This window comes from Sinocyclocheilus grahami, unplaced genomic scaffold (genome assembly GCF_001515645.1).
Source record: "Sinocyclocheilus grahami isolate Dianchi unplaced genomic scaffold, SAMN03320097.WGS_v1.1 scaffold230.1, whole genome shotgun sequence".
In the NCBI taxonomy this organism is placed as follows: Eukaryota; Metazoa; Chordata; class Actinopteri; order Cypriniformes; family Cyprinidae; genus Sinocyclocheilus; species Sinocyclocheilus grahami.
The window spans coordinates 108,014-133,335 of NW_015505409.1; the positions used below are offsets into that span (position 1 = coordinate 108,014).

The following is a 25,322-nucleotide window of genomic DNA, read 5'->3' on the forward strand; positions in this document are numbered from 1 at the left end:
CAGTACACATACATATATTATGTAAACAAAAACTTTTATTTTGGATGTTACAAATGTTAAAAAATAACAAATATAATTTTTTTCTGACAATATACTGTAAGACATTACTCTCATTTGTTTTTATCCATTTAACACATCCTTGCTGAATAAAAGTATTAATTCCTTTTAAAAAAAATAAAAAATAAGAGAGGAAATTTACTGACCCCAAAACCTTTGATTAGTAGTGCATGTTGTAATACAAAATTTCTACTTTGAATAAACCGTGATATTACAGGTCCCCAAAAATATTAAGCAGCAAAAACGGTTTCCAACATTGAATATAAATCAGTATATTAGAATGATTTCTGAATGATCATGTGACACTGAAAGCTGGAGTAAGGCTGCTGAAGATTCAGCTTTGCTTCACGGAAATAAATTATATTTTAAAGTATGTTAAAATAGAAAACTTATTTTAAATTTCAATAATATTTCACAAAAATGTTTCTGTATTTTTGATCAAATAGATACAGCCTTGATGAGCATAAGAAACTTTTTTTTTTTTTTTTTTGTAATTTTAGGGTAAAATATGACTGTCTTGACGCTTCTTCATAAGATTTGCCAGTGCAAAGAGACAAATGTTGTACATATAATTATTGGAGTCATGCATGTACGAGCTAAGCCCCGTTTTATCGAGGGAGATGTATTTCTCATAACTCGAGCACAAGTTTTTATCCCTCTTCACTTAAACAGGCCATTACTAACCGCTACAAGCGCTTACCTATGTGATGACATATAAATGATTCTCGCACACACAAAAAAGGAAGAATACCACATCCATAGCTGTGGTTTGGACCATTAAACAGGCTCTTCGTCTTCTTGTGTTGATCACAGGGACGGCCTAATGACAGAGCAGGAAGGAGCGCATCTGTCACTCTGCAACTACACTCATCTTTCCCATTACTCATCTCTTAGCCACAGACATTAGACTCTTTCCACCAGTAGCTTCTGTTCTGTCTGAGGGCAGTAAGGTCCATTTCAAACTTTCCTTTTTTGGGCTCTTTTTGCAGTTTCCCAAAAGGAGTGCAACGTAAGCAATTTCAGAATTGCGTCCCGAGGCATTGGAGTTTTCCCATCTCCGTGCTGAAAAGCGAAGGTCAGCTCAAGTCACAGACTTACCACTATGTTTCCAAATTATCTGTTCTACCTTTAGCCCAGGGTCATCTGAGCCATCGGAGAGTTTTATTACGACACATTTAAAGATTTGTTCTATGCATTTAATACCGTCTGCACAAAACAAGAGGCCCAAAGATCTAGAGGTCATTTAATTCTGCTTAAATGCCACAGAAGGTACCATGCCAAGTTATCAGCATGATTGCTATGGCAACAAGCAAAAGACAATTTTATTTGGAGACGTGTTACTGCCTGTTAGATCAGCTCTCTAGACACAGTTTTGAGCCCAATCAAATTAAATTAAATTCCTTGCTGAATAAAAGTATTAATTCCTTTAAAAAAAAAAGAAAAGAAAAAAATTACTGACCCCAAACTTTTGAATGGTCGCACAATTATTAGAATATTGTATATAGAATATTGTAACACAAAATTTCTATTTTGAATAAACACTGTTCTTTTGAACTTTTTATTGATCAAAGTATCCTGAAAAAGAAGTATCACATGTCCCAAAAAATATTAAGCTGCACAACTGTTTCGAACATTTGTTATAAAGCAGCAATATAGAATAATTTCTGAAGGATCATGTGACACTGAAGACTGGAGTAATGGCTGCTGAAAATTCAGCTTTGATCACAGGAATAAATGTCAAAACTTTTGAATGGCAGTGTAAGTTTGCATATCAATCAATATTCATTATTTAGCAACTCGGACAACTCTTATTTTTTCCACATGCAAAGAGGTTAACCAATTATAACAGAGGACATTCACATATCAAAGTCCTAAAGAGATAGCTCACCCAAAAAATTTGTCATCATTTACTCACCCTCATGTCATTCTAAATCTGTATGGTTTTATTTCTTCTGTGGATTATAAGAGATATGTGACCCTGGACCACAAAACTAGTCTTAAATTGCACGGGTATATTTGTAGCAATAGCCAAAAAATACATTGTATGGGTCAAAATTATAGATTTTTCTTTTATGCCAAAAATCATTAGGATATTAAGTAAAGATCATGTTCCATGAAGATATTTTGTAAATTTCCTACTGTAAATATATTAAAACTTAATTTTTGATTAGTAATATGCATTGCTAAGAACTTAATTTGGGCAACTTTAAAGGTGATTTTCTCAATATTTAGATTTTTTTGCACCCTCAGATTCCAGATTTTCAAATAGTTGTATCTCGGCCAAATATTGTCGTATCCTAATAAAACATACATCAATGGAAAGTTTATTTATTCAGCTTTCAGATAATGTATAAATCTCAATTTCGAAAAATGGACCCTTATGACTGGTTTTGTGATCCAGGGTCACATATAACACCTTATGTGCTTCATATATAATGGTTTTGCCTTTATAAGTGTTACAGTTGGCATCTGCCAAGATCTCATATTATTCATGGTTTGTGCATTTCTTGCTTAGTGAAACTGGTGTATCCCTGGGATGAGGTGAGCCGCCTGGAACGTACGTCGAGTGTGTTGTTGGCAGAGAGCATCCGTGTGTGTGTGCGTGGAGAGGATCATTTCTTCTCAATGCTCCTGAGGCTCCAGCAGACATACCTGATAATGCAGCAGCTGGCCGACTACGCCATTGTGCGCTTCTTCGACAAAGAAACATTTAATGCTGAACATCCACTTGCCAACCCTCTTCACATCACACAGAGGTGGATTAGTTTTATTCCTCTGTTACCTATTTTTGTTTTACTGGACGATGTCTGACTCTACTGTAATCGTTGCAGGGCTCTGGAAATCCATGCACGGAATCAGTCATTTCGAGCATTTTTCCGGTTGCCGCAGGAGGAGAATCTTTGTGAAGTGCATGAGAGTTTCCTCTGGGTTCCATTCAGCCATGTCAATACGCTTGGAAAAATCTGTGTCTCTGAGAACTATCTGTGCTTTGCAAGCCAAGATGGGTCTCCGTGCCATCTCATAATCCCTCTATGGGAGGTGCGTATGTTTTCTGCAAACTGCAAAGAATGTCATGGTGAAGACTGCCCTTGAGAAAAAAAAAGCATGCGCAATATTATTGAATGTGCACTTGTACTTCAAATCGTAAATGTATATTTAAAAAAAACTATACTTGCAGATTATATAAATCAAATAAAAGGCCACCTAAGTGTACTTTAAAGAGGTGGTTCATTGCGATTTCACTTTTTTAGCGTTAGTTAGTGCGTAATGTTGCTGTTTGAGCATAAGCAATATCTGCAAAGTTACAAAGCTGAAAGTTCAATGCAAATGGAGATATCGTCTTTTAAAATTCTGGCAGTTTAATAAATAAAAAACGGCTGGTAGGAACTACAACAAGTTACTTCCCGGGTTTGTGACGTCACAAACCCAGATAAACCCCGCCCTCGGGAAAAGGCAGCAAAGGGGGCGAGGCCATGCTGCGCTGCTTTAGAGAAGAGGAAGAGAAAACTAGGAGTGCACATAAAAATCTGTTTATATATGAATCACGATTCTGTCTTCTAACGATTCTAATAGATTCACAAGTTTCAAAATCAATGTTCTAAAGCAGCGGTTCTTAATACTGTTCCTTGCGTCCCCCTGCTCTGCACATGCTCTGCATCTCTCTCTCTCTCTCTCTCTCTCTCTCTCTCTCTCTCAGCTCAGCTCCAACAATGAACTGTTCCAATTATACACTTATTTTCACATAGCTATGAGAAGTGTTAAACATGGATGCGCGTGCAGTTGCCATACTGTATTAAAGCTTTAATCAGGATAAAACCGTATATTAAAAGCTAACCTAAGCAGTAGCTTATTTACAAATAACAGCATATCTAAAAGTATGAGACAACAACAAACAAAAAACATAGGCTTACCATTAAAAGCCATGCTTGCACAGGTTCTGCACGATCCTCTTCACTAATATCCTCTGCTTCTCAATCGAGCTCAAACTGATAAGCGATATTAACGACGCCGTTGTTTACAATACAACTGGAGCACATGCCGCTGAGGTGAGGGGTGGGATGATTAGATGCGCACTAGAGGCGGTTTAGCCAATCACAACACACTGGGCTAGCTAACCAATCAGAGCCTATTTCTGAGGGAGGGGCTTCATAAAAGAAGGAAATGATCAGCGCGTTTCTCAGAGAAGGGACAGAGCGGTGTGGAATAAAGGTACATTGTGAAAAAGAATGTGTTTTTTTTAAACGAAGCATTAACATGTTAGACTGCACCCCATAAACACAATCAAGCCTAGAAAAAAAACAGTGAACCACCCCTTTAAAAAAAAGTACACTTTCATGACTATGTTTCTCAATACACTTTAGTACACTTTGTAATAATAAGGCAATAAAGGTATACTTTTGATTTATTGTTTTAAAAGCCTTTTGTTATGCTTTAAAGTAGTTAGTCATCTAATTTGTTTTCATAAAGACTGATCATGACTTCTTAAAGTCCATTGCAAAAAGATAGATTGGTCTGCTAGTAACAAAATTATAGAGTGGTAACTGCTAGTTAGTCAAACTATTTCTTAAGACACAGTCTTAACATAGTGCCTATGTTTATGCAACTGGCCCCTGTGTTTAAGTTAAAGTTGAACTACTGTTTTATGTTGATGTTGAATAATCTTGTGTGAATTATACTTTCAACACCAACACATTTTGAAATATATTTTACCTACAGAATCTAAGCAATCAATCCAGACTTAAGTTCAGAGTATTTTTTTCACCCCTTTCGGCCATGGGCATATTCTCACAGTTCTGCCTTTAGACTTTTAGAGTTTTGGAGAGTTCATAAGTTTCTGCTGTTTGTATTTCACTAATGCCGATTTATGTGTGGTTTTGGCATTAATGTATTCCTGTAGGTGTTTAGTGTGGAGCTGCCAGATCGCGGTAGTCGTGCCCTGACTGTGTGTCTTCGTGGCAAGAGAGCTTTGCGTTTTTCTGAGGTTCGGGATTTTGAGCGACTTGCTGCCACCATCCGCAGAAAGTGTGGGACAGCAGGAAGCCCCCAGCACTACATCAGTAATCCGGTAATTCCTCTACACTCCAGCATCCACTCTTAGAAATGATGTGTTTTAAGTATGCAAACACTTGTCATGATAATATATTTCATATCATTTAAAAATATCCTGCATTTCATGGTATGATTTTGTGGTAACTGTAAAAATGGCAGAGGAGAAACTAGATTGCATGTGTGTGTTTTTCTCTCTGAGGATGAGCAGGGTGTTATGGTGGGGCAAAGTCAAGCCGTCAGCACTGAAGCTCTTATGAACGTCTTTCATCCACATGATGCAGAAAACCTTGACCCCAAAATGGTACAAATAAGCTTATTGCAATATTGGTGCAATGTTAGTTTAGTAAAGATTATTAATGAAATCAAAACATGTGGTATACACTACCGTTTAAAGGTTGGTTGGTTGTCAGTGAGATTAAAATATTCATTCAGCAAGGACACATTAAATTGAGAGGAGCAGTGAGAGTAAATGCATTTGTGATGTTACATAGGATTGGCATTTCAAATAAATTCTGTTTTTTCTATTCATCAAAGTATCCTGAAAAAAGTGTATTGTGTGAAGATTTTAGTAATGGCTGCTGAAACGTCAGCTCTGCCTTCACAGGAATAAATGACATTTTGAAAATATATTCAAATAGAAAATGGTTATTTTAACATTGTGATTGACAGCTGAAGGAGAGAATGAAGGAGCAGTCGTGGCAGATCCATTTTACTGAATATGGCCGTGGAACTGGAATGTTTTGCACCAAAAAAACAGGGGATCTCATTGTACGAGGAGTTCCAGAGACCCTCAGAGGAGAACTGTGGATGCTCTTCTCAGGTGTGTGTTGTTCTGGTTGTGTGTGGGTGTATACTGTATGTGCCACAGTTTTGTACATGTTTGCTTGTGTTATAGGTGCAGTACATGACATGACCTCTCACCCCGGATACTATGGACGGCTGTTGGAGGAGTGTATGGGCAGCAGCTCGCTTGCGTGTGATGAGATTGAGAGAGATCTGCATCGCTCACTCCCAGAACACCCAGCATTCCAGAGCGACACTGGAATCTCGGCTCTTCGCCGCGTCTTGACTGCCTACGCTCATCGCAACCCCAAAATCGGCTACTGCCAGGTGAAAACACACACGTAACATTTTCATCTATTCTAACACATGGTCTCAGCATCAAATTGCACAGTTCATAGAACATCTGATTCATCCTGTTCACAAATTTGTTAAAACGCTTGCTCATGTTGCACTCTGATTGAATGTCAACACAATTTCAAGCTGCCCAGGTTTGTGTTGGTGTATGAGGTTCATGGCGTAAAATCTTTGATAAATTCTCACTTAGCAAGTGTTTACATGTCAATCAGATGATCCTAGCATATCTGAAGGCCCTTTGTTTAGGCCTGATTTTGTTTTAAATTATGTTCTTTGCTTAAAGAATAATGGGGCCTTAAGTGACTGGTTGTAGCTTCAAAGTGAATCAGACTTTATGTTGGTGTACAATATGTGTATATTCAACATCCCCCTCATGCACAACCTACAGTATTATCTGCAAGACTAGCATAAACACAATTATTCATTACACACATTGCATCAATATTTGATATTAAATATTTAATAAAACAAGGAAAATTAAAACCAGCTGAATCTATGGTAATAAAGAACATAAATAGAACTCATTTAAAAATATTTCTGTGTGCAAAACAGAAACAGAAAGAAATAATTTTTTGGTAATCAAAACTTGGTGTATGCAAAGTATAAGAAGCATGGGAAATATGCAAAGTGAAGTATTCAAGGAATATGGTGAATGCATATACTTTTTTTGCTATGGAAGCCAAATTATTTTTGTTTATATTCAATCTGCATGTACAGCTATGTCACAAACTCTAAAAAAGGGACTCAAAAATATCTGTCATTTTAAATGCAAATTTGTGTTTTTCACTTTATTCACTAAAAACTCTACTTCCGCTCATTCTAATAATAATTTAGTTTTCATATATTATAACTGTATCATGTTGTTTTGTCGGTCTGTCCAGGCGATGAATATCCTGACGTCTGTGTTGCTGCTGTATGCTAAAGAAGAAGAGGCTTTCTGGCTGCTGGTCGCTGTGTGTGAACGAATGCTCCCAGACTACTTCAACCGTAGAATTATTGGTATGTGTGTGTGTATGTGTGGTTATACACATCTCATACCCGGGAGGTGATTGACTCATCTTAATAAATTTGCAGGCTGCCATAATAACACAATGCCAATGGTGTCATAATTGGATTATAATTACTGAGCTTTGTTAAGGTGCTCCACAATTTTTTTTTCATGTTATGTACTTCCTCCTATTCTGTCTGTGATTAGTTGTGTCATTCTGTTTGTTGCTGCAGTGGCAGTTTACTGAATCTATTTGTTTTTGAATACAGTATTATTCATGTCTCAGTGTGTGTGTTTTCCAGGAGCCCTGGTGGACCAGGCTGTGTTCGAGGAACTTATCCGTGAGCATCTAACCCAGCTGACCGAACACATGACAGACCTGTCATTCTTCTCGTCAGTGTCGTTGTCATGGTTCCTGACTCTCTTCATCAGCGTACTGCCAATAGAGAGCGCTGTGAATGTTGTCGACTGCTTCTTTTATGATGGTATCAAAGCCATTCTGCAGCTTGGCCTTGCTGTCCTTGACTACAATATGGACAATCTTCTTTGTTGCCATGACGACGCAGAAGCTGTCACAGTCCTCAACAGGTGATTGGAACGTTGTCCTCTTAACATGGCCAAAGCATGATTGTAGCAAGCTGTGTTGTCATTATGTTATGTGCAATATAAAATTAAAAGGGGGATTTTTAAACAGAAAAGGTGTCACAAAAATGTATTTATATTATATTATATTATATTATTGAAAGGAACATTCTTCCATGCTATGTGACTCATGCAGCAAAGATCAGGAATGATCGGACTCAAGAGTGTCTTTGGGTGACAAGCTGCTGTTTAATTGTAAACAGCATCAACTTCTTTCATTTTTGCAGTGGATTTTTTTTTAGTTTACAAACTTAACCTGTATTTAAATCTGATTTTATCCTTCAGGTTTTTTGACAGTGTCACAAATAAAGACAGTCCCCTGCCAGCTACAGTACAGCAGGCATCTGCAACAGCCAATGACAAATCAATACAAAAGGTTGACATCAGCGATCTCATCAAAGAGGCATATGAGGTAAAGCTACACACTTTAATATACTGTAGTGAACATTAAAATCTGTTTTCTTTTTTATGTCTTTAGCTCTGGTTTTTTTAGAACATGTAGTAAACGCAGAATTTTTATTATTTTTAAGGTAGTGAATTTATAACAAACACTCTGTAAAAGTGACTAATAAAATGAATCTGATGTATTTGTTAAGGCTTTGGTAATTTACACCTGTACTCATGGTGACAGATTTTATAGGAATGTAAAATCTGAATGTGCAATGAAAAGCTGTACATTTCTCAGCACTTTCAAACTGGTCAGTTGCATGGAATGATGAAAACCCCCCTCTGACAGGAGTTCTGTGGTCAGCAAACCGAAGGTCTAAAATAGACGGTTGCTCAGACTAATGAAACTTTTTTTTATTTCAGAAATATGGAGACATTCGAACAGAGGAAGTGGAAAACATGCGGAAGAGGAACAAGCTGTATGTCATTCAAACACTAGAAGACACAACAAAACAAAATGTAGTAAGTACAAAAGCCATGCTGTATACTCCTTAATTTCATAATATATTATAATAATAAACTAAGCATTAAAAAAAGAAGAAGATTCTGCATATGCGTTTGTAGGTTTTAGATTTTGATGCTGATTATCAAATTCATAATGGAGAAAAAAAAACATACAAAACAGAAGCAGCATTCATGCCTCATGCATAGAGTTATGATCAAAAGAGTCAGTAAAGACATTTAAAAATGTTACGAAAGATTTCTGTTTAAAATAAAAGCTGTTCGTTGATTTCTGAATAAAATATTATCAAATATTTTGAATTGTAACAGTATTTCACAATATTAATGTTTTACTGTATTTGTGATCAAATAAATGCAGCCTCAGTGAGTATAAGAGACTTCTTTCAAAAACATTGAAAAAACTTACCGACCCAGAACCTTTGAATGGTAGTGTAATTCGCATAATTTTTTCTTTACACATTGTTTGCACATAAAGATTATAGTCCATTGTAAGATGTTTAATTGTCTGTCATTTTTGTGTCTTATTGCTGCAGCTGCGTGTTGTTGCTCAAGATGTGAAATTCAGTGCTGCTCAACTGGATGAGCTCTACATGCTTTTTAAGGTGAGTTGCGCTAACAAATTTGTGCACTTCCATGCCTGAAGGCCTCAAAATGCTGCTGCAACCACACAGACTATTAAAGCTTGTGTCTTTTGACTGTTCGTGTGTTATAGAAGCAGCACTTTGTGAGCTGTTACTGGTCAGTATGTAGTCCTGCCCTGCAGAACCATGACCCCAGCCTGCCATATCTGGACCAGTATCAGCTAGATCAGTCCCAGTTTAGTAGCCTGTTTAACCTCCTGCAGCCGTGGACCACACACACGCATGTGCGCTCACTGGCACGATCAGCCTTCCGGCTTCTGGACGAGAATGGAGACGGACTTGTGAACTTCAAAGAATTCATGTGCAGTCTGGGTAAGAGGAGCCTGCCCTGAACTAAATTGACTGCCCTTTGACCTTTCACCTCAGTACATAGCAGCTTTCCTTAAACCTGCCAGATTCATTCAAGAGAGTGTGTGTGTGTGTGTGTGTGTGTGTATTGCAGATATCCTGTACAACAGACCTTTCACAGAAAAACTAAAATTTCTCTTCAAAATGCACCTTCAACCAGGTAAATTAATTGTATGACCTCTGCCACTGTGTATTAATAAAAGCTTAGTGTGAACATAAGATATGGTTATGCATGCATATGATTAATCTTTATATTGTATATCTATACACTAAGATGTTCATGTCTTTCTTTCTTCAGTCGAAAAGGTTTTTGAGGAAAACATTCCAGGAATTTTCTCCATTTAATGGACCTCAATGGCGGCCAACAAGCTGAAGGTCCAAATAGCAGTTTCAATGCAGCTTCAAAGGGCTCTACATGATCCCAGCCGAGGAGTAAGGGTCTTAATTAGTGAAGCGAAAAAATATATATACGTTTTAACCACAAATGCTCATCTTGCACTAGCTCTGCGATGTGCGTCTGCGACTTCACACATTAAGTAATCTTGTTGGAAAAGTCATGCGTGGTTAATTCTTCATCTTTGTACTCTGATTCAAAAAGGTAGGGTAGGGCGAAAAGCTCCATCTCATTTTCTCCTCCAACTTCAAAATCATCCGATATCATTGTTTTACCTTTTTTTTGTAAAGGGCATTTGACTATCTTTGCACATTCGCTTTGTAAACACTGGGTTCGTACTTCAGCCTATGTCACGTGTGTGACCTTTCCAACGCGACTGCGTAATACGTAAGGTCAAGCTAGTGCAAGACGAGCATTTGTTGTTAAAAAGTATATAGATTTTTATTTTTTTTAGAAAATGACTGATTGTTTTGCTAGATAAGACCCTTATTCCTCTGCTGGGATCAGGACCTTTGAAGCTGCATTGAAACTGCAGTTTGGACCTACAGACTGTTGGGTCCCTTTAACGTTCACTATATGGAGAAAAATTCTGAAATGTTTCCCTCAAAAACCTTGATTTAATTTCGACTGAAGAAAGACATGAACATCTTGGATGACATGGGTGAGAGTAAATTATCAGGAAATTTTTATTCTGGAAGTGAACTAACCCTTTATGCAGTCTATTTAGCTCAATAACTCTTAAAGGGGTCATATGATGCGATTTCAAGTTTGCCTTTCTCTTTGGAGTGTTACAAGCTCTTGGTGCATAAAGAAGATCTGTAAAGTTGCAAAGACTAAAGTCTCAAATCCAAAGAGATATTCTTTATAAAAGTTAAGAGTCAACCACGCCTACCTAAAATGACTTGTTCTAACACGCCCCCACATATCTACGTCACGATGTGGGAAGATTTGCATAACGCCGCCCAAATGTTCACGCAAAGAAAGGTGGTGTTACTTTGATTCTCGCTGTAGTATTGTTGGTGCCGCCGCCGCCATGTCGAGACGCTGTGTGTTTAGTTGTGAAAGCAAAACTACTTTGTTTGGCCTTCCAAAAGAGGACACAACTAGAAATCAGTGGTTAAGTTGTATTTACAACACTGTTCCAGAACAGTTCAAACCAAATATTCAGATGTGTGCAGCGCATTTTATGGAGGACGAGGACTCAAATGCAGACATGGTTTTATGTTTACGCGGCGCGTATAAGTCATTATAATCAGTAATTATGTCCCCACTGGATGCAACAAATGCCTCGTTTATAATGAGTTTTATTGGTGTTGCACCGGGACACAGCATCACAGTATGGTGAGGGGCGTAACATTTCCGTCACATGCTTGAGGTATTCGGCCAATTACAATGCACTGGATAGCTGGCCAATCAGAGCACACCTCGCTTTTTCAGACCGATGAGCTTTGTAAAAATCGACGTGTTTCAGAAAGGCGGGGCATAGAGGAGAAACAATAATGTACAGTATGTGGAAAATAATGTGTTTTTTTAACCTTAAACCACATAAACACATTTTATTACTCCAAATACACAAAATAATGTTATTTTTAGCAACATCATATGACCCCTTTAATCTATATATCTGACCCATGTATAACTCTGCATAATCTATATGTCTAACCTATCTGTAACTCTATGTAATATTTAAATCTAACCCCTCAGTGATATACATGGTAATAGATGGGTCAAATATGTAATCTATACACCTCTATAACCCTATTTAATCTATATATCTGCCCCCTCTATGAACCTGTGTTATCTATGTCTAACCTCTACATCTCCTCATTATTTGCTGTATTTGTAAATTTTACATTTTGTTAGTTAGTTAGTTATTTGACACTTTTGTTTTGATCCAAAGGATCTTAAAGTACATTTAGTACTTTGTGATGCTTATGCTTGGCTGAAGGGCATAATAGCAATATAGGGCCAATGTAGTATGAGTCTGGATCTGTAACTGCTAAGATACCAGCACTTTATCTAAATAATCCATCACTCTTTATGGTGATAAGTTCATGTAGCATGTTTGTGTGACTGTGCCTTTTTAAAACAATAGGCAATTTTGACAAGTGCAGATTTATCCATAACTTATGACAGATCATGACTGACACTTTTTTACCGATTCGAATAAAAGTAGAATGTGTGCATATATGCATATTTTGTGTGTTTCTTCAGGGACCCAGCAGTGTACGATTTTACCGTCGTCTAGATTTTTTCCTCCGGCTGAAGATCACTCTTTCTCTACTCGTCTTTCTGGTCAGCTTCCACTGCTTTCTGTGGCTCCTTATGCCTCCTTTCTTTTCATTTCATTCATTCATTTCTTTCGTTATTCATTCATTCACTTTTCACTCTTTCTTCTTTCGCCTGGGTGTGTTATAATGTCACTGATTTATTTTATGTTCCTATGTGTATTTTTAAATGTTTGTGTGTTGTGTGTAGCATTTGTATTTGTGTTTAAGAGGGACTTGTCTCACCTAACTGCCAAAAAGCTTTGATTTCTAGAAACACACCTCATTTTGGTGTTTTACAAGAAGCAGAAGCTCAAAACCCTGCCCACCCTGAAAACCATATAGACTATGTGTATGCATGTATATCTGTTCATGCATGTGAGTGTCTCTGTGTTTCGTGGCTGTACATTTTTCCCTCTCTTCCATGTAGACTCTGCAGAGGATGGAGTGATCAGAAAATGTCCAGAGAGAGGTGAAGTATTCATCCCTGTCCTCTAATCATGTTCTCTTTATCATATCAGACTATATCACAAATAAACCATAGCAGGGTTGTCAGGGTCACTGTGCAATGACCAAATGACTGTGCATTGTTGCTTGGCTACCTGATAAATAAATGGACATAAAATATTTGAGTTAAAAAGAGATTGATTGCCAGGCACTTAAGTCAAATATAGAGTTTATTATGGGTTATTATTATACAATAATAATTGACCACAGAATGCTGTCATTGAAGAATCAGAATAAAGTAGTCTAAGGCACTGTTAAAAATCTGTTGTATTTTGCCCCTCAGGTCGTGCTAAAGTAGATCTGCAGGAATATCTGAAACAGTGGCAGGAAGACTTGCAGCGGAGAGAGGAGAATATTAAAGATCTGCCCAGAATTCATCAGGTAAACACGCACCAAAGATGTGGTCAGAATCTGAAATGTCTTTGTTTCCTTTGTTAATGGCTTTTGTTAAATGGCTTTGTTCAGCGAGCCATTTAATGATGACTGAACGATGGCTTTTCACGTCTTTATGGCTGAGATTTTTCCAGTTCATGTATAGCTGATCTGTGTACATTAAAGGGATAGTTCACCCAAAAATAAAAATTCTGTCATTAACTACTCACCCTCATGTCGTTCCAAACCCGTAAGACCTTCGTTCATCTTCGGAACACAAATTAAAATATTTTTGATGAATTCCGAGAACTCTCGGACCCTCCCATAGACAGCAAGGATCCTTACACGATCAAGACTCAGAAACGTAGCAAGGAGATCGTTAAACTAATCCATGTGACATCAGTGGTTCAACCGTAATTTTTCGAATCTACCAGAACACTTTTTATGTGCAAAGAAAACAAAAATAATGACTTTATTCAACAATTCGTTTCCTCTGCGTCACATACGTATGACACGTATCACATACGTAAAAAACGTATGTAAACGGATACGTTGTTTACGCTTTGATCTGAATGTAAACAATGTATGAATGTTGCTCATTCTTATTTAAGTACAGCACCTGGTTGGCTTTGTCCTGATCAGTGATGATTCCACAAGTACTTTGAGGTGTTTGACAACAGTGTCATCAGCGTTCATTCTCTGCTCACTGACCTTGTTCAGAACAGTTCTATTCCTGTTCTCTGCCATAGTCTGTCTGCTCTCACTGTTCTGAACACATACAAACTCAAGTGGAGACTTGTCTTATTGAAGTATAATAGGAATGTTATCCGTGGTAAACTCTATAGTGATTTGTTGTCATTTCTGACCACATTTAAGCCATGTAAACACAGTTCAGTTTAATTAAAGAGACTGTATCGACTGTGTTCCAGGTGCAGTTTATTGGTTTGACGAAGACACTGTACGGTGTGTTCCATGGCAACGAGGAGGAGGAGAGTCTGTACCGTGCTGTGGCGCGAGTGACCAGTCTTCTGCTGCGCATGGAGGAGGTAGGGCGGAAGCTACAGGAGAGCAGCCCTCAGAAAACGCCCCAAAGTACACCCACCAGCACGGCTCAGCCAGAGACCTCCCCAACATTACCCACCAGCCCTGAGACCGAAACCCTCGCCGAGGGTGAAGGCGACCAACCCGAGTCTCAGGCCAATCAACAAGAAACTGCCCCATCCCACTCTGACATTACCCCGACCTCAACCTCACGTCCTTCCACGCCCACCAGCAGTCCCACCGGAACCAGCAGCCCCGTGTTGGACACGCCAACAGACACCCCCAGCTCGCCCTCTGCAGTCAGAGACGGGGACTGGAGTTTCTCCTTCGAGCAGATTCTTGCGTCTCTCCTGAATGAACCGTCTGTCGTTCGCTTCTTCGAACGGGCCATTGACACAGATTCTCTGATCGGACATGCACGCAAAAACCAGCTTAAAGATGCACACTAACACACTATATCAGAGCAATCACAGCAAAACACTGCCCTTAAAGCCATAAACCCTCTCCCTTCCTCTTTCTCTTTTCTGTGCGACTTGTACAGGTCAGTGTTTGTGAAACGCTTATGTCCGTTACAGATGAGGAAATTGTTTTATTTATATACAGATGCACAAGTACAAATCAAAGGGACCCCCAAGAAAATAATTGAAGTATAAAATGTTCAGAGATTGCACAGTATGAAGAAAAACAGGTATTTTGATGTAATATAGATGAGGTATTATATTATAAATAATATAAATGGCAATGTGTGAGTTGGGATGACGGCATGAAAAGGCTTTGCCTGCTTTATCCATTAAGTAACCTCGAAACAGCTCACATGCACTACGTCTGTCATTCCCAGCCTGACATGTAGGACCACAAAAGGAAGGATGATTGTAAGGGAAATCAACTGCTAATGGCTGAAAAAATTCTATTGTTTGAGAATTCATTCAAAATATCTTGTTCCATAACACGCATGTCGCTTTACATTACGTAACTTGCTCGAATGAGCTATGAAATTCTTTCCTTCTTTCTGTAGAGGCTTGATTAGGAATGCCCAGAATGGTTATGCTAATGAGGAGGCGGAGTTTAGTCCACATCATATCACATTCCACTGCACTGATGGTCTGTATTATTCCAGATTATAGTCATGTAATTCTGATTCACTGAATGTGTTTGTGTCTACAAACCGAAATCTGTGGTTTATGCCTTATTGGTTTTTGATTCAGGACTTCAGTACGATCACAAGTGCTTCCATTTAATGAAACCTATTTCATCTTTAAACATGTTTCGCAATCGTTTTGGAGATTAGTATCAAAATATATTTGAATTTTGTCATAAAACAAGAAATATATTTTCTGTCATTATTTTACAGATTAAAAAAATATCATAGAGAACATACTGAAATGCTTTAGCAAGAAAAATATTTAGAACTGTTGCGCTGTAAATGATATGCAAAAAGTGTATAAGTAATTATTCTGTCAGTTCATGTAGTCGGAAGCTGTAAGAAACATTAAGTGATAAATCACTTCACCTATCATAAGAGTTGTTGTATGATGCTTAAAATGGACAAATGGATATGCAGAATCGTTCTTAATTTAGAATTTTGTGTAAATGTTGAGAGCTTGTGGTGATGAGTGCAAGAAAGGGAAGTTGGTGTTTTGTGGTTATTCCGTTTGACGTTGTGTCAGGTCTACACCGGCTAAACAAAGTTTTTCGTTCTGTGTGTAATAAAGTAATTATGTTCTTCTGAAGCTAAAGGCACCTCAGAGTAGGAAGCCGTAATGCGTATTTTCCATTCGATTGGTTGGTCATCTAAGGAAGCTGTTGTTTTGGTTTTGTATTCTTGCACACTAACCACAAATTCCATAGAAATACTTGCAGAAGGAGTTGCATTGAAAGATAAATGATTAGTATTACATCTCAGAGTCGCTCTCGTACTGTTCTTGCTGAACATTTGATGTTCGCTTCATGTACTTCAGGGTAATAGTGTGGTCGGTTTAATTTTTAGTTTTTTTAATGTTTTTTTTTTGTCTTAAATATATAACTTTGTTACAATCTGTTTGTGCCTCATAAACTGTCACATTATGAAAATGTAATGATAAAATAAAATGTATGAAGAAAGGATCTTCCCTTTTTTTTTCTCTCTATCTCTTATGTTGTTCTAGGAGCAACATTGATGTTGATCCAGGAACATGGGAATATCACAGCCTTCTGCTACTCTGAGAACAATATAAGCAGGATTTCCACAGTGCTGTCAATAGTGTGATCGATCCCAACTGCAGGCATGCAGACAGGTCCCTGCTGTGAGCTGCTTCAGCTGCCTTTGATCAGCCACATGAGGAAGGTTACATATTTTATGACGGTCATGTTGGCACAGTTTGACATTGTGTCCTCTGACTCTTGCCTCTATGGCAGCATCTGTTGTGAGACATGCACAATTTTCTTAAAAGGGGGAGATTGTAACCTGGGTCTTGACTTTGACCGTACATAATCCTAATCAAGACCATCGAAAGTGCTGATCATGAATCCCACTTTTGGCTTTGATTTTATTTGTAAGCATGTTCTAGATCGCTTCAAAATGAAAATGTAATGGCAAACACTGAAGATGAGCTACAAAGCTGTAGATTTATTATGCAACACATGGATTCCACACAAAAGAAATTCATTTATAGCACAATAATTTGTATAACTCTTTTCCATTGACTTCCATTCAGATAAAACAGCTTTTGATCCTCTAAATTGGGATGCATCTAGTCGCAATAAAATGGAAGTATTGGCAGATATTTTCTTGTTGTGACAGAATATCGAAAAATAAAAAAAAAACGTTCTTTTTGTTGGTTGTTGATTGGAATTTGAGATGTCTGAATTGGGGAGGGATAGGTTTAAGCAGATTTAATTATTAAGTCCAGCATACAACACCAGAGAGAAGTCGGCAGATCAGTTATGATATTTTAATTAAGAATTATGAGGTAAATAATAATAATAATTATTATTATTATTATAAAACATGTATGGATGAATTGTTCACACACAAAACATACATTTAGAACATAGGGTGCATTTTCATTTCATGTCAGCTTTAAGCAGAGGTTGTAGTCTAGAAGGTCTCTGGTCATGCAGCATTTCAAAATGTAAAAGATATTGTTTCAAAACTTTGGATACCACCTTATTTGTGTCGTAATAGTGGCTGTGGCCATTTGTAAATATAATGGGCCTGGCTTCCGGTGTCATCCGCTTCCAGCTATTTTTAGCTGTACAAAATAGCTTGTTTTGCTGCTTGATATTGCAAACGGGTGTATCTTACTTTAATTATTATTATTATAAAACATGTATGGATGAATTGTTCACACACAAAACATACATTTAGAACATAGGGTGCATTTTCATTTCATGTCAGCTTTAAGCAGAGGTTGTAGTCTAGAAGGTATAGTTTCAAAACTTTGGATACCACCTTATTTGTGTTGTAATAGTGGCTGTGGCCATTTGTAAATATAATGGGCCTGGCTTCCGGTGTCATCCGCTTCCAGCTATTTTTAGCTGTACAAAATAGCTTGTTTTGCTGCTTGATATTGCAAACGGGTGTATCTTACTTTAATATTATATATTAATTTAATCTATTAATTATGAATACACTAGTTTGTAATGCAAACAGTTTTACAGTTAACTGAACTTTGTTATTCTTGTTTATTGGTTGTGGCTAGAAGGGATCCAGCAAAAAACGGAAGCTAACAATAAATTACATTTTCTACCTGTTAGATTGTGTTTTATTAACGTCTACACCTACCCCAACCCTAAACCTACCCCTTACAATAATGCAAAAACAGTAATTATTGTTGTACATTGTGAGAAAAATTACGCATGCCCAGTAGTTTTTGCTGTATCCCTTTTAGCCTTAACCTTGTTTTATTCCTTACAGAGGCTAATGAACCAGAAGTCTCTCACTTTCACAGAAAATGGCTTACATCCGCCTTGAAAAATAAGGTGGATAGTGAGGTTCCCAACAAAATTAAACACTTTCAAAAGGCCACAGAATGATAAAATGTGAAGTATCTAATCTTCCTTCTGTCTTCTGTCTGTTTGAAAATGTATACATATTCATTTCACAAGATTAGTGTATATGTATTTATTTATTGTGCGTGTCTGTGAGTAGCCAAGTTATTAGCTTGTGCAGCGCATGAGTGACTCTTAATGGAGCTGCAGCTTATTTCAAATCAGTCACTTTTGAGGCTCTTTTGGGTCAGAATGATGCTGCTTTTGAAAGACAGTAGGCTTAGACATCAAGGTTTTTGAGCAGAGCTCGAGAGGTAATAACAGCTCAAAACCCATCAGTGACACTTTTTGGATCTGCTGAAATGCTTTTGGCAATATCTTGAGTCAATCTGTACTCTTGCCCAATGTAACAGATTTAGCCAATCAGTGCTCCTTCCCGTCCGTCTGCCAGACCTGTCTCAGGTTTCAAACCGGACACACACACACACACACACACATAAAGTGTCTCTGGGCACTTATTTTAGCTCTCTAAGAATAGTCTCCAGTGTTTATTTAAGCAGTAAACACACACATAGCAACTTTGCTTTAAATCATTCATGTTTACATGAGAATGTGTGGATGGTACATTCATACAGTACTACTTCTCTGGTTAAAAAAAATTAAACAGGCCATAGACACACTGTAAACACCTGGTTAAGACAGTCAGCCAAGTCTAGATGATGTAACTGTTGTAAGCTGTTGACTTGTAAAATGTGATTAGTGTTGCCACTGAAAAAATAAATAAATTAGTTTTCCTCCACAGTCAGTCCGCCCCATAAAACCTCACAAAATTCAAACGTTCACATTTTACCCGTAAGTCTCCTAAGTTTTTTAATGTTGGTAATTGAAAAGCATTTTAAATTCATTTTAAGTGATCATCCTTACGAAAGCCCTTTTCCGCCACGTAAGAAAAAAACATGTTTTGGTAAATCATTATTATGACATATAATGTTGAAATTATGAGATACCAACTCATAATTCTGAAATAAAAAGTCAAAATATGAGATCAATTCATAATTATGGAAATCAAAATGATGACATAATTTCAACTTTTTAATTTTTTTTATGCCATGATTTGTATTTCATAATATCCTTTATGCCGTAATTTTGACTTAATGTATCATAATTTCTACTTTTTGACTTACCAATTATGATTTATCAAAGCAAAGCTTCCATATGATTTTAGTTTATGATTCAATCATCAATCTTTTCAATTAATGATCAAGTTATTGCAATGTTCCCACAAAATGAATTCAAGTAAAGCATCACACCAATTTACATTCGGACTCCCTGATTCTAATGCCACTCTAAATGACACGTTTATTCTTGCCACGCTCTCAGAGCCTGTGAGTGAACGAGGAGTCTTGTTTGCGTCTGGTCAGATTTTGAGGTCATCCATCCTGGTCTTGTTGTTGCTGTATCGACTTGAATGGCTGGGCCTGCGCTGCTGGCTTGGTGATCCGGGGACAGAATTTGCTGTTTTGTTGATCTTGACATCTGCGGCGTCCGGTTTCCCGCTGCGCTCTACAGCCATGTTCTCACGGTTCTGCTTATAAACAGAGCGGCTGCCGTGTGGCGGGAAGGTTCCATCGGGTTCTGAGAGGTTGAAGTGTGGCTCTGTGGGAAAGGGAGCCGGAGGTGGTGCGTGAGGTGGAAAATATGGGTAGTTTGGTACAAACGGAACCACCGCATCCTCACTAGGCGCTTTAGATTCAGTGTCGCAGACAGAATGAGAGCGTCTGTATCGAAGACCCTGGCGGCATTTGGTGAAACCCAGGTGGTACATCTCCACCAGGTTGAGCAGCAGAGAAACACAGGCCACGGCCAGCATAAATATGATGAAGATGGTTTTTTCTGTAGGTCGTGAGATGTAGCAGTTGACGGTGTTGGGACAGGGCCATCTGTTGCAGGTGTACAGTGGCTTGAGCTCGAATCCGTACAGGAAGTACTGTGCCACAATGAAGCCCACCTCAAACAGTGTTTTGAAGACGATGTTGAAGACATACGTGCGTAGCAAGACTCCCTGTAGACGAATCTTCCCCTGTTCGTCACGTATGGGACCTTTTCCAGATTTGGTGCTCAAAAGTGCCTGTTTGTCCATCCCGCCCACCTCGTTGTGTTTTTGTTTCTGCTCCATGCGCACCAGGTGCAGGATGTGGCCCAGGTAGATCAGTGTCGGAGTGGAGATGAAGATGATCTGAAGCACCCAGAATCGGATGTGAGAGATCGGGAAGGTTATATCATAGCATACGTTCTGGCAACCGGGTTGTTTGGTGTCGCAGGTGAAACCGGACTGCTCATCGCCCCAAACCTTCTCTGCGGCAGCACCGAGCACCAAGATGCGGAAGATGAAGAGTACGGTGAGCCAGACTTTGCCCACCACCGTGGAGTGTTCCTGGGCACTTTCCAAAAGCTTCCCAAGCGAGTTCCAGTCTCCCATTACTGTTGCGTGCCCACCTGCAAATACACACAAAAATACAGAGATACACCCATTTTAATTAAGCTAATAACCAGTAATGGCCAATAATCACTAAATGACATTATGATGTGAAAATTCTACATTAATTAGTCTGAATAATAATTGGCAAAAGTTATCTAAATTTAAAAAATAAGGGAAATGAATAAACACAATCCAGTCAGCCTTACAATACATCCCTACAAAAGGGTACAATACTTCCCTACAAAAATGTATACTCTTACTTATGTATTAACTTTTTCTTAAATTTAGGTCCAAAAAGAAAAGAAAAGGTCCAGCATGTATTAGCACACATGTCTACTTAGTCATCTAAATGTGGACATTCTGTAGATTTCTATTGAATATACATGTATACATATAGTTAAAAATATCATAACCTAATCATACCAGAAACCTTCATTTTTGCAAAAAATCATTAATTTTTGTCAGATTTAGATTAATCCTGAGTTCAAATTTGTCTCCAAAATATGGTTAAGTATTTACGTAGGCACACAGATACACGCTAACACGCACATATATTATTAGTGGGGTGGATTGAAGTTTCTTTGTCATGTTTGAGGGATGTGTTTGGTTATGTGGCCCTGAGGTTTCACTGACATGTCTTCATGCCTGAGCATGACCTGAAACAGGTGGACATACTCGACCCCTACACACACTCACACACACACACACATAAGGATCTTCCAACACACTTCACACTTTCTGTATTGCATACTGTCTGTTAACAGATTATCTTAAACTAACCATTAAAGCGTCTTAACTTTTCAAACTTTTTAATGCTATGGACCCCAAAAATGACACTGCCCTTGCGAATGGGACAGCTATATATTTTATGTATAGAGTGAAAAAAATATATTATAAATTTGTCTCAAATATTACCTGGAAATATCTTTACTATGGAAAGTTCCAGATAATATCTAATACACAATATCTACTTTATATTAAGTTGACACTGACGTCTTTTTATATCTTTCTTGTGAGCAAAACAATTAGTGATTTGATGAAATAATTTTCGAATGATTTTCTGTTTAGAAAACTAAAATGAAATTCAGTCCTTTTTATTTTATTTTATAAATTCATTTATTTTTTGTTGCATGTCTCTGTGAACAATTCTGGAACTTGTCCCTGGACCTTAGTTTGAAAACCTTGGCCTTTATGTACATAGATTCCAATAATACATTTCTAAAAGTACTTCACCATTATATACGAATCTAAAAGCCTCTCAGTTGAGCTACACTTTAAAAAATGACCATGAATTTAACGGTAAAAGGCAGTAAAAATGCTACAGTAAAAACCTGTTAAATGGTTAACGGTAAATTCCCCTACTATATACGGTGAAAAACTGTATTGGACATTAATTTTAGTATACCATTTTTGGAAGTGAAAAAGACCGTATAATTTACAGTGAATAACCGTAAATTGACATTCCCAGAATTCCCTGCGTTACATTTCAAATTTGATGTTTTTTGTTGAAATAACTGTTTCTTCTTAGTTTTTTCTTATCTGTTGTGTTGTGTGTTACACCTAATGTTGTTAAATGAATGTTTATTGCATTATTTCAGTTTCATGTGTGTCACCATGATGGTGTTTAGTGTTTGTGTGAATGACACTGTGCACCTTCTATATATGTTATTATTTAAAAGCTGCTTGTGATGGGCTTTGGTTCATCATGTGACTTTCTCATCACCACCTGCTTTTGGTGGTTATCAGTGTATTACAAAGCTACAAAACAGATTTCAGTACTTCAATAGGTTGGTATATTAACATTATATCAGTTAATGAAATTACGGTATTTAACTGTAAATTTACGTTAAAACCGTGAAACCTAAAACGTTGCTACTGTATTTTTTACGATAAAATTCCGGCATCCACAGCTGCCGTTTTTTTACCGTAAATTTTACGGAATTTGTTTTACTGTGTTTATTTAGCTTAGCAGTTTCATTCTGTGAAGAACATCAAACAAGTATTTCTCAACTAAAATATACACCCTTTCTCAGATAATCAACCAGACACTGCGATTAGTCATTCACAAATAAATACATACACAGTGATATATGAATTAATCGCATTAGTCATAATTCTAAATATAGGACCCATTTGCTTCCCAAAATCTGATGGATCTGACAATATTTTCTACCATTATTAAGTCATATCTTTACATATAAATCCATAGATTGATTCATGCTGGCAAATGAAAGGAATCAAAAACTGTTAAAAGTGAATACAAGACAGAGAAGAGTCTGAAAAGGTATTAAATTGATTTCATTCCGACAGATGCTATTCCTGTGCTGTCTTCACTCAGTTTGAGTATCGGCCTGTGTGTGTGTATAAAGGGAATGTGTGAGAGTCAGTTAATTCTATTGCTTGACACTCACCTTTCTTAAAAGTCCAGAGTTAGAATGATCCCCTCATACATAAATAGTAAAAAGTCTACAAGTCTGTACGCAGTGCTGTACTTCTTCTGTCATACATACACTTTCGTCTGTACTCCAACACAGGCTCAAACAGAAAGAGAGAACTGACTCATACAAATACACTGTATATATATGTGTGCATGTATGTGTGTGTGTGTTAGGGTTAATTTTGGCAGGGAACACAATCCCTATAAAGGGAATGTGTGAGAGTCAGTTAATTCTATTGCTTGACACTCACCTTTCTTAAAAGTCCAGAGTTAGAATGATCCCCTCATACATAAATAGTAAAAAGTCTACAAGTCTGTACGCAGTGCTGTACTTCTTCTGTCATACATACACTTTCGTCTGTACTCCAACACGGGCTCAAACAGAAAGAGAGAACTGACTCATACAAATACACTGTATATATATATGTGTGCATGTATGTGTGTGTGTGTTAGGGTTAATTTTGGCAGGGAACACAATCCCTAGGGAGAATTTTGAAGAGTGTACCACCTGCCTTGTTTCTCAGAGCCTCTTGGATGAGTGACAGCTGTCAGGACCAATGGCAGAGCTCACAGGACACAGTCAGTTAGGCTCATACATTCCTCCCTTTGAAGGACAGCGACTGAAACACAGTCTCTTTTAGTCTTTCTACTTTTGTTTGTGCGTTTAGCACCAGATGGAGAACAAACAGAAGTTAAAGAGCAAGAGGTAGACAACAGGCAAGACTGTGTCCCTCTGCTTGTATTTGATATGTATGCTATAATGGTCTGACAGAGGACAGGGAATTTTTACATTCTCTAAGCCCAGGTAAACTGGACTGGCTGTTGACAGAAGACCCATGACTCAAAACAGGTTCGTAAAATATTTCATAAATTTTTCTGATTGCTAATAAGTGGGATGGCATGTGTATAGGCTATTATATTTTTTATATATCATTGAAATACTTGGAATAAAGGAACAAACTGAAATGCTTATTTCACTGAAGTCACGTGGGATTCATCTAAAAGAACTGCTTTGGTTATTTTTGTTTTTGTGTGTGTGTGTGTGTGTTTAATAATGTAATAAATATTCAATAATAATGCCACTGAACCTGGTGACCACTGTGGCAAATGTAGGCCAGTCCAAATTCTACTAAATAAATACTATAAGCAATTTTAACAACAGATTATTAAAACAGATGTCCTATTGTAACATAAAAAGTACTTTATCAAAAAGTTATATTCATGTCCATGAACAGAACATTGATCTTGCAATAGTGGATAAAAACTTTACAGTCACTGTGGTTTATGAAGAGTTAGCGCCCCAAGAAAAACTCTAGCGCCCCAAGAAATGCCCTGTACAGACCTACAAGTAAAACAAAAATAAATCTCGAAAATTTTAAGAGTATAGGCTACTTGTGTGCAATCAAGAGACTACATGATAGAATCATTACTTTAAAACATTTGTTTGACACACAAGACTTTTAAAATAATACAAAAACAATGTCTGAATTCATAACGAATCTGAATTTTGATATACTTGGCAACACAAGTACTTGTGGAGATGTTTGTGGAGATATAGATATGATAGCAATTATAAACCTGTTAGTGCTGACAGTTTCTGGATGCTTTTATGTAAGTTAAATTGTGTTTTGTCATAAATTAGCTGTCTACTGCAGCAGTTCTCAACAGTTTTGACTCCAAGGACACTTTTGTCTGAGACAATATTTGATGGCCTTTCTGAGCAATCTTATGTTGTAATAAAAAAAGAGGTCAGTTTAATGTTGTACATCTTTATTTTTTAGTGTTTTAGCATTTTCAATTAATATTATGTTAATATGAGTAAATGTAAATCATTTTAAGACTTTTGGAACCCAGTTTGCCGAGGCCCCCTGATCTACAAGATAATGAAGTACAGCTGATGAATAAATTGGAACATTTGGAACATCTTTCTTACAAACTCGTTTTTGTTGACATTTGCAAAACAAAATGTGCAGAATGTGTTCAATCTAATCTTTGTCATCAAACAGAGATTCTACCACAAATATTACGTTTTTATTTCATTGTTTTTAGGGACAATATGAGTATAACATTTCATACAGCAGTGTG

General features: G+C 37.4%; 2 protein-coding genes across 5 annotated transcripts in view; one reads left to right on the top strand and one right to left on the bottom strand.

Annotated features, from left to right (window-relative positions):
• The window catches only part of tbc1d8b (TBC1 domain family member 8B), a 22,922-nt gene extending 5,630 nt beyond the window's left edge, over positions 1-17,292 (top strand). Inside the window, exons 5-22 of one of the 4 annotated variants that reach the window (XR_001610442.1) lie at positions 2,573-2,813; positions 2,889-3,096; positions 4,955-5,122; positions 5,306-5,407; positions 5,776-5,926; positions 6,002-6,216; positions 7,125-7,242; positions 7,534-7,819; positions 8,159-8,285; positions 8,684-8,782; positions 9,316-9,384; positions 9,495-9,735; positions 9,866-9,931; positions 12,380-12,460; positions 12,863-12,904; positions 13,223-13,320; positions 14,241-15,453; positions 16,497-17,292. Coding sequence is in view for 1 of the 4 variants with exons in the window: in XM_016288176.1 (XP_016143662.1) it covers positions 2,573-2,813; positions 2,889-3,096; positions 4,955-5,122; positions 5,306-5,407; positions 5,776-5,926; positions 6,002-6,216; positions 7,125-7,242; positions 7,534-7,819; positions 8,159-8,285; positions 8,684-8,782; positions 9,316-9,384; positions 9,495-9,735; positions 9,866-9,931; positions 12,380-12,460; positions 12,863-12,904; positions 13,223-13,320; positions 14,241-14,801 (2,873 nt within the window). In the remaining 3 variants the exon portion in view is untranslated. Of the gene's footprint in view, positions 1-2,572; positions 2,814-2,888; positions 3,097-4,954; positions 5,123-5,305; positions 5,408-5,775; positions 5,927-6,001; positions 6,217-7,124; positions 7,243-7,533; positions 7,820-8,158; positions 8,286-8,683; positions 8,783-9,315; positions 9,385-9,494; positions 9,736-9,865; positions 9,932-12,379; positions 12,461-12,862; positions 12,905-13,222; positions 13,321-14,240; positions 16,429-16,496 lie in introns of those variants that run through there. The other 3 variants (XR_001610443.1, XR_001610444.1, XM_016288176.1) reach the window with 3 other exon arrangements.
• A 2,446-nt stretch (positions 17,293-19,738) lies between these two features.
• LOC107597224 (gap junction alpha-3 protein-like) lies at positions 19,739-23,355 on the bottom strand. The gene is made up of 2 exons (XM_016288177.1): positions 23,311-23,355; positions 19,739-20,817 (listed from the first exon to the last, which is right to left on the bottom strand). The coding sequence occupies exon 2, from the start codon at positions 20,798-20,800 to the stop codon at positions 19,739-19,741; it is 1,062 nt and encodes a 353-aa protein (XP_016143663.1). The 5' UTR covers positions 20,801-20,817; positions 23,311-23,355.
• Between the last annotated feature and the right edge of the window lie 1,967 nt (positions 23,356-25,322).